Raw genomic sequence first — 9,899 nt, 5'->3', positions numbered from 1 at the left:
ACTCACCTCAGCCTCCCAAAGGCGCGGGATTACAGGCTGAGCCACCAAGCCCAGCTGTTTGTTTTTTGAGTTGGAGTCTCTCTGCCCCCCAGACTGGAGTGCAGTGGCCACTCCTGGCCACTGCAGCCTCGACCTACTGGGCTTCGGAGATCCTTTCACCTCAGCCTTCCAAGTAGCTGGAACTATGGGCACACACTACCACGCCTGTCTAGTTTTTTTGATTTATTGTAGAGATGAGGTCTCACCAAGTTGCCCAGGCGGGTCTCAAACCCACAGACTCAGGCAATCCACTCACCTCGACCTCCCAAAGCACTGGGACTACAGGCTGAGCCACCGAGCCCGGCCAAAATAGACCTATTAACCCCTCCTCAGACAATGCCTACTTCTGAGGCTCAGGGCCCCCCCCCCAATCATAAAATGAAAGCAGAAATCTGCCCTGCCCACCTCACTGGGATGCTGTGAGACTCACCTGCCCTGCACAATGCCTTATAGAGAACTAGCAGTGAGGTATCAGCTGCTGCCGATGGGAAGTAGATTCTCACAGAGGACCACAGAAGCATAATGCTCTTGGCCAGAGTCTCCCCGACTAACAGGCAGACGTGTCCCTGGCTCAAGCAGCCACCTGGAGATCACCTGGGTCCCAGCCTGGCTGTGGCACTGGTCAACTGTGCCTAACCTGAGAGGCAGCATTGAATACTGTTAGGAGAACAGATCTGGGGAGTGAGCCCAAGTTCTGGACCGCACTCTGTCACTCATTGCGGTGTGACTTTGGCAAGCCACTCCCCCCATGCTTCAGTTTCCCCTTTGAAATGTGGGCTCAGTAATAAGGTGTGCACACCTTCCGGGTCACAACTCCCCTGCAATTAGAGATAACCAGTTTCCTGACTCTTACGATAAGCATTTCTTTGCTTTTCCTCATAGTTTTGCTACTTATATATAGACCCCTAAACAGTACATTTGTTTGACCTGTGTTTGCTGGTCACTTGAGTGGAATCACACCGTATGTGCTCCTTTGTGTGAGTGTCATTCACTCACCATTATAGTTACAGGATTCACAGACACTGCAATTGTGACATTCCTTTTCCCAACTGTCTATTTTTCCACAGTATGAATATACCACAGTGTGTTTATCCATTCTTTGACATTTGAACATCCTTGTACTGATATCCCAGGGCACACACACATGACTTTCTGTAGGCCATGGTCCTAGGAGAGGAAGTGCTGAGTTGTCAATGAAGCAGATTTAAGAGATAATGCCAAAATGTTTTCCAGAGTGGTTGTGGCAGTTTATACATCAGCCACATAGAGGCTCCCATTTGCTCCACATCTTCACCCTTGGTACTGTCAGACTTCTCAATTTTTACCAATCTGGTGGGTGTGTAACAATGAGGTTTCCTTTTTATCTAAATTTCTTTCATTTTAAAGAATGGATTTAAGTGAAAGCATCAAGTTAATGAGCACAGATGGTATGTGGGACATGGCAAAAACCCAGAGGTTTTGGAAACTTGATCCTAACTGGTGTTTCTGTTTCAGCCGACTCCACGGGAACTCATTCCCTCTACACAACGTACCAGGACTACGAGATCATGTTCCATGTCTCCACCCTGCTCCCTTACACCCCCAACAACAGGCAGCAGGTCAGTGGTTTCAGCTGAGGCACAACTGGGCCCAAGGCATGCTCCCTCTCCATGACTGTTGGCTGGCTGTCCTCTTGCATTGGCTCTCCCAGTGGTGACCTGTGGTCAGACGGGGACCCTTGGCTTGGAGACCCTCTGTACCATGGTCACCTTACCTGGGGCTCAGAGATGAATCCAGGTGTGGTTTCATGTCTGTTTGGTACCAGTCTTGCTGTTTGTTGGCCATCCGGCTTGCCTCTAGCTACCCAGCTACCCTCATGAGTCTCTTGAGTCATTACTGGTCTTACGAAAAAGAAGGGTGGATCAGTCAACATTACTTTGACTGTCAGTGACAGAAACTCAAACCAAACTGGCAGAAGCAGAAAATGGGATTTATTGGGTTACATTACTGAGGTTCTGGGAGATGCTGACTTTAGGTATGACTGGATCCAGGAGCTCAAACAATATTAGCATTCCTGTCTGTTTCTCACCTCTGCTTTTCTTTGTGATGGGGTCATTCACAGGTCTTCCCTAGTACTAGCAGAGATGCTCCCTAGCAGCCCTGGGCTCATATCCCACCAGCTTAGCCCTCCAGGAAAAAGATAGCTGTTCCTTCCGGTTGTCCCAAAAATGTTTCAGGTCTGAATCTCGTGAGCCCATTTACATGCCAGTCCCTGGACCAGTCTCTGGGCCTGGGGTGGGAACGGAGTGGGCTGATTGGCTAAGCCTGAGGCAGTGCCTACCCCAGAAAGCATCAGTGGGGTCAGTTCAACTCAGAAATGGGGACGGAGGTCAGGGAAGTGCTTTCCCAAAGCATGTGGTTTTGGTTACCAGAAGAAGGAAGGGTACTAGGAGGAACGCACGGCCCATGGGGCAGCTGTTCCTGGGTTCTCATGTATGGGAACTCCACAGAGTGTTGGCAGTTTAGGAAGTATGTGAAATATGTGTCTATTTTTCCAGAAATTGATAAAGTACCTATTTACTGTAGATTTTGACCAGAAATGGTCAAATGTTAGCAATTCCATCAGGTTCACCCAGTAACATGCTATTAAGAGCATTTGTCTTAGAATCAAACCTGAGTTTGGTTCTTTGTTTGCCACTTCCTAGCTCAGTGATCTCAGCCAAGTGATTCGGCCTTTCTGGGCCATGAGTTCCTCCTGTGTGAAGTGGGCAGAATGCTAGTGCCAGTGACTCAGGCTCATTGAGAAAGGTCCATGCACTCATGAGTGAAACCAGAGCACGAGGCAGGGCCAGACACATAGGAGGGGTGCAGGAAGCAGTGCCTGTTCCTGAGAACTTGGGAGGCGTGATGGGAAAAAGCTTGGGTTGTGGAGTCAAAGAGATGTGGGTTAGAACCCTGTCTCTTTCCCTCCATCACTGTGTGACTTAGGGCAAGTCACTTAACTTCTCTGGGCCTAAGTTTTCTCATCTGTATAAATGAGTTAATGCTTCGTAGGGTTGTTTTGAAGGTTAAATGAGATTATGAATTTAAGATACAGATGTAAAATGTTTAATATAGAATCTGCCACAGTAAATAGGTACTTTATCAATTTTATGTAACGCTGTTTCAAATATACATAAAGAACTAACAGTATGACTGGTCACAGCATCTCACGCTGGTAAGCCCAGACCTTTGGGAGGCCGATATGGGAGAACTGCCTGAGCCCAGGAATTCGAAAGCAGCCTGGGCAACATAGCCAGGCCTCGTCGCTACAAAATTTGTTCGAAAAATTAGATGGGTGTGGTAGCATACGTCTGTAGTCCCAGCTACCTGGGAGTCTGAGCCCTTGAGGTCGAGGCTGTGGTGAGCCGTGATCGTGCCACTGCCCTCCAGCCTGGGCAACAGACTAAAGAAAAGAGCTCAGTAGTACGGGTTGAACTGCTGTGCTGTGTCTGGATTCTATATCGTGGGCCACCTCGTTTAGAGCGGCATGGGACTCTCATTTGTGGACCTCGTGTATCGGCGTGGTTTCCTTAACAGTTACACGAAGACTAAACTTGTAAATAAGAGCAATGTAATCTCAGCAAATAAGCCAAACGCCATGAGTACAGTATCACCTGCAGAGGTACCTGAGTCTTCCTTAGAACCTGAGAAGGGGAGAAAGGGTGAAGCTCCCACAGGGCAATGTAAAGTTGCAGCTGCCCTGACTTTCTCAACTCGGGGGTCCAGGGAAGGGGTGGTGGCCTATATCTGGCTCTCCCGCAGTCTCTGGCTTGTCCCTGCCATTGTCCACAAGTGTGGCTTTGAGTGAGTCAGAGGCCACAGCTCATACTCTCCCTCAAGAGATTCTATGTATTAAGCCCCTCCTGTGTACTAGGCACTGCTCTAGGTAGTGGGCAGTGAACAAAACCCCCGGCCTTGTGGAGCTGACACTTGAATGGGAAGAATCGAACAAGAAACAAAAAGAAGAGGGAAAAGCCATGTATGCCAAGTGTCGACAAGGGTCAAGTAATGGGGACAGAAAAGCAAAGAGAGGGCAGTGTTGGGGGTGGGGCAGATCTTGCTAAGACCAGCAAAGACCTGAGGAAGGAAGCCATGCCAGGATCTGGGGAAGAATGTTCCAGGCGGAGGGAACAGCCCTGGCAGAGGCCTTGAGAAGGGACTGTTTCTGGCAAGTTTTAGAGCCGCAGGAGGTCGTGTGTCTGAACAGAGCAGGCAAGGGGCTGTGGGGAATGTCAGATAGTCATGGGCCTCCTGGGCCGTGGTGAGGACTGTGTCCTTTGCCCCACGCAGGGGAGGGATGTGGTCTGACTCCGGTGTTCACAGGCTCCTCTGGCTGCGTGTGGAGGACAGACTGTAGGGTTGGAGTGGGAAGAGGAGACGGGGTGGTGCTGTTTCAGAGGCCCGCCTGTGACACTTTGCTCTCCCCCTTCTGTCGCCCATTTACCAGCTACTGAGGAAGAGGCACATCGGGAATGACATTGTGACGATCATCTTCCAGGAGCCCGGAGCACTGCCATTCACCCCCAAGAACATCCGCTCACACTTCCAGCATGTCTTCATCATTGTCCGAGTCCACAACCCCTGCACTGACAACGTCTGCTACAGGTACACCACGCTTCACCCCGCTCCACCCCGTACATTCACTGACGACCTCACAGAGCTGATTTCCAGCCTCAGGGGGTGTGCAGAGAGAGAGAGCAGACAGCTGTGCACGCAGGCTGCTCCACGCCTCTCGTTAGGCCCTCAGTAGGGAGCTCCACCTATTCCTACAACGTCTGAACGTGATTCGCAACCACAGAGGGACGCGGCTCCCAAGTTTTGATAAGGAAGCCATCAGGGATTTGTATTTGCTTGGAATCTTTTGTTGCAGTTGACCAAAAAAACCCCATCTCAATCTGGCTTAAGACAAAAAAGGCAATTGTGTATATTAGCCCTCAGAAATGACGAGTTTAGGCATGGCTGAATCTGCTCTGCTTTTCTGTACATTGCTTTTCTGGCCGCTCTGGGCTTAGGACCCTGCCAGCTGCAAATACGGCAAAAAGAGAGCTTTATTTCCCAGGAGTTGTGTCAGAAGCCCCAGCATCGAGGCTCATTGACCCAGTTGGAGTCATGTGCCCGTCCCAGAGCCAGAGTGACCAGCCAGGCCTGGGCACCTGTGACAAGGACTGAGAGGCACAGGAGTGACAACCCTAAGGAAAGTCAGACGACGAAGGCGGGGGCCCCCGTGGGGGTGGGCCCCACTCAGGAGGTAGCGCTTAGGGTTTCTAGTTCACAAATGGACAAGGTACACAGACCTCAAACCTGGTCTGGGTCTTCGTTCTGTATTCTTCCCAAGCAACAGTGCTCAGCGGGCTTTGGCTGGTCCCCAAAGGACAGATGGACAGTCCTCAGGGATGAGGTGGGAGGATAGAGCAGTAGTCCTTGAAAATCATTTGATCCATAACCCAGGTCCAGGCCAAGGTCAGCACTTGTCCCTGGAGACTGGAAAATGGACTAGGGTGTGTTATTTTCCGATTTTTGAAGATGGTTTGTAATCTAAAAGATACAAAAGGATATGGAGGTAAAAGACACTCCCCACACCTCTGGCCCCCAGTCATCTGTTGCCTTCATGGAGGCAACCATGTTAGCGGTCTCTTGTGTGCACTAAAGCTTTATACACAACCAAGCAAATATGTGTAAGTATTCTTCTTTTGCCTTTTAAACACAAATAGTAGCATTTACACACACTGCTCTGTATCCTATATTTTTTCACTCAACAGTTTTTGAGATCTTTCCTTACCAGTACATAAAGTGCTTTCTCTTTCTCTGACTGTTTTGTATTACAGCATATGGACACGTGGTAATCTTCCCCTCATCCTCCATGAATGGGCATTTGGGTTGCTCCTTGGTACCAGCAACAGATAACCTTATTTATACCCTCATTGCACCTGTATCCAAGTGTACAGCTGCAGAAGAAATTCCTAGAAGTAGAGGAATCTCACTGAATCAGAGAGCCTGTGCACATGCGTACTGGCAGTCCTGGTGGAATTGCTAGGATCTACCAGCTTCCTCTCAGCTGGGTGTGCAAGGGAAGAGAGAGCGTTCCAGTGTGCAGCACTGACTGTTGAAAGCCCCTGTGCTGTGGTGCCCGCTGGCCACTAGGAGTGGCATGCTGTATGGCAGACTCTCCTTACGGAGACATCCCCTCACTGAGCCCCCTGGCCCATTTGTTCCGGGATATACAGTGGCAGCTGCAGCATAACTGCACCTCAGGCTGTGTGGGGAGCCAAGGGCCCTCGGATGATGCCAGGGTCTAAGGTGTATTGTTCCTCAGCAGCTAAAGGTAGCCCTGGGGAGGTAACAGGTAGATGTTCACACAGACACTGGGAAAGGAGTCTGCCTTCTTGTAGTAATCAGGGTGTTGAGTTGGCTGAGGGGTACTTCTCCCCTTCCTCCCTACTCTGAACTCCTGCCTGGGTTCCCACAGGAGCCTGAAGCTGACCTCCCACGCTTCCAGGCCAGGGTGCATGGTCTCCAGGGTGATTTGTCTCTGATGCACAACTCTTTCTTTTTCACAGTTTAATTTAAAATATTTTTATTATGTAATATTTTAGACATTCTGAAAAGTACAGACAATCATGTAACAGACACCCATGTGCCCACCACTAGATTTAACAGATGTTAACAATTTGCCTTATTTCCTTCAGTTCTCCCTTCTCCCTTTATTTTTAAAGAAAGAAAATGTTAGAGAGACAACCAGAGCTGCCCCTCAGCCACCCCCTCTCTTCCCCATCCCTCTTTCCTCACAGGCATCTATTCTCTGGACAGACCTGACCCTGTCTCTCCCCTGCAGAGGGAACCTGGCCACCCCCCTCCATGAGACTTGACTCTCCACCCTGTCGACCTCCCTCCCCCCTCTGCAAATGTCTGTTTGTCCTTCAAGACTGAATTCAGTGCCTCTAACTCCCTCCGGTGGTTCCTTACCCCCTCCACATGCTGTTGCCAAACATGTTTCTGTCACAGCACATGCCACACCATCAAAACGACTTGATGATGTGACTCCATGTCACATTTACCTTCCAGTATCTTCCAAGGCCCAGAGCTTCATGCATAGCGGACCCTCAAGACATTGCTAGCTGGACATATGCCTGGCCCAACATTGGAGGCACTGAGAAAATAATTGTTGAATAAACAATTCTGAGTGTTCTAGAAGTGCTTATGGAACTCCGGCCATCAGATGCCCTGGTGGTCGCACCATCTCCTGGTTGTGTCACGAGTTGTCATCCTTTCTGTTTCAAGTGTCCTGTTTCTGAATGGGGCTCCAGCATCCTCCCTGCAGCCTGTGGGCTGTAAAAACCCAGACCTCCTACTGGGAAGTTCCAATTTTCCAAACAGCTTCAGCAGTTAGCAGTTTCATGATTCATAAAATCGTGGAGCATTCTACAGAAAAGCCAAAATCTGCCACTATAAGCAGCCATGTGCTAAATGAAGAAGTTGCAAAGCTCTTCATATCTGTGAAGCACAATCTGACCCCCCCACTAATTAAAGTTGAGGGACTGATGAGGTCATCTTATCCATCCCCCTGCCCCCATCATGCATGCAAGATTTCCCATAGAAGAAAATGTCCATTTTGTTTGGCATTCTTGGAAGACTGTCTACACTGGAAATGCCTTTTTCTGTTAAACCTGCACCTACTACACTGTTTGTTGGTAGAAATCTGTTTTTTCCGGGTCTGTCTGTTCAAGTTGCAATCATGACTTTAGTCATTATTTCGCACCTGGGCTGGTTCTGAGGAATCCGCTAAGCACAGGAGTTGCTGGGCCACATGACACTTCTGGGGCGGAAAGCGTCACTAGACAGCACACCCTGGAGACAGAGAGTGAGGAGCCTGGCCTGCTCAGCTGGGGTCATGCAGTCGCTCCCTCACTTGTCTCCTGCACATGTTCTGTTCTCCAGTCCATTGTTCATGAGGCAGCCACCGTGATCTTTGTAGACTGCCAGTCTGTTGTCACTGCCAGCAGCTGCATCCATCAGAAACCCAGCAAGAAGCAGATCTCCCTCAAGGATTGAACTGAAGGAAATGAGTGAACAGACTCCTGACAGCATGGGGAGGTGAAAGGAACCAGTGTGGGAAAGTGAGGCGCCCAGGAACTTGCAACATTGGGAGCCATTCTCCCCCATCCCCCCCGAACTTGATGGGGTCAGAGAGAGACAGGAGGAGAAGTTTCTGAAAGCTGGTCAAAGCTGTGACTGGGAAGAGGGGCACCCAACTGAGGCAGTAGCAATGAGGGACCAGGGACTACAGCCACTGACACTGTCACAGCCCCGCAGGGAGGGAGGAAAGAGAAAGAAATACTCCTATCTCTCTTCCCACTTTCCTATCTCCTGGCGCTTCTTACTGGCCAAATTCACCTGGAAGTCAAAGGACACAGGAACCCAGGTGACACAGCCCTGGGGATCTCCCTTCCTGAGCACCAAGCAGGGCAGAGAAGGGCAGAGGTTGGGTCTGAGGGGCAGACAGGGCATGACTTTACTACCAGATCAGATCATCAAATGGTTGCTTGCTGTGGTGATAAGGATGGAAAGTGCCAGCCCCCAAGGCCTGATGTGGCCTGGCCCCTGGCAACACAGGGACCCAGCCTTCCGCTCCTCACCCTCCCGGCTCTGGCCACCCTGGCCTCTGTTCATCCAGTGCTGCCCTTCCCTTGGTGGGCTGCTGTGTGTGCTGCACCCTCGGCCTGCAGCACTCGGCCCCGGCTCTCCTTGGCTCCTGCTCGGCCCTCGAGAGCCCAGCTTCATTGTCACTTCCTCAGAGGCCCTTCTGGATTCCCCTGTCCTCTTGTTCTGCCATGATATGCATGTTCCTTTTCTTTGCCTTTGTAAGTTGATTGGTGTGTATGTTTAGTACGTCTCGCCCCCTAGATTGGAAGTTCTGGGAAGGCAGAGATCACTTTAGCCCCGATACCCAAGAAGAGTGGGCATCCAGGAAGTGCTTATCAAACACATGGCTGAACGTTGCCTGTCCCCTTGGTCAAAATGGCTGGTGGTGAGGGTGGAGACAGAATCAACCACACGTGAGCAGGCCTTACATGGGTTTCAGTTCACGGAATGTTTTTAATCAATGCTCTTTATTTTATTTTATTTTTTGAGTTGGTGTCTCACTCCATCACCCAGGCTGGAGTGCAATGGCATGCTCATGGCCACCCCAGCATCAACCGACTGGGCTCAGGTGATCCTTCTGCCCAGCCTTCCAAGTAGCCAGAACTACAGGTGCGTGTACTACACACCTGGCTAACTTTTTTATTTTTATTATAGAGATGAGGTCTTGCCAGGTTGTCCAGGCTGTTCTTGATCCCCTCACCTTGGCCTCCCAAAGTACTGGGTTTACAGGCTTGGGCCTCCACGCCCAGCCAATAGTCTTTATTTTTTAAAATCATCCTAGCCGGGCTCGGTGGCTCAGCCTGTAATGCCGCGCCTTTGGGAGGCTGAGGTGAGTAGATTGCCTGAGCCCGCGGGTTCGAGACCCACCTGGGCAGCGAGACCTCATCTCTACAATAAATCAAAAAATCAGCTGGGCAATGTAGCGCATGCCTATAATTCCGGCTACTTGGAAGGCTGAGGCGGAAGGATCGCTGGAGCCCAGCAGGTCGAGGCTGCGGTGGCCGGAAGCGGCCACTGCACTCCAGTCTGGGTGACCGAGTGAGACTCCAACTCAAAAAAAATAAAATAAAATAAAAATAAAATAAAATCATCCTTCAATATGAAGAGAAACAGTGGGAACTCTCTTATAGCACCATGCTCACAAATTGAGGTTTTTTTTTTGTTTTGTTTTTTTTGAGTTGGAGTCTCACTCTGTTGCC

General features: G+C 50.1%; 1 protein-coding gene across 1 annotated transcript in view; it reads left to right on the top strand.

Moving 5' to 3' along the window:
• The window catches only part of SIPA1L3 (signal induced proliferation associated 1 like 3), a 125,380-nt gene that overhangs the window by 19,883 nt on the left and 95,598 nt on the right, over positions 1 to 9,899 (top strand). The window contains exons 5-6 of the mRNA XM_021712493.1: positions 1,534 to 1,637; positions 4,508 to 4,665. Coding sequence (XP_021568168.1) covers positions 1,534 to 1,637; positions 4,508 to 4,665 — 262 coding nt within the window. The remainder of the gene's footprint in view (positions 1 to 1,533; positions 1,638 to 4,507; positions 4,666 to 9,899) is intronic.

This window comes from Carlito syrichta, unplaced genomic scaffold (genome assembly GCF_000164805.1).
Source record: "Carlito syrichta isolate Samal-C Ts95f unplaced genomic scaffold, Tarsius_syrichta-2.0.1 Scaffold89967, whole genome shotgun sequence".
NCBI lineage: Eukaryota > Metazoa > Chordata > Mammalia > Primates > Tarsiidae > Carlito > Carlito syrichta.
This window is presented reverse-complemented; position numbering and strand designations above follow the sequence as displayed.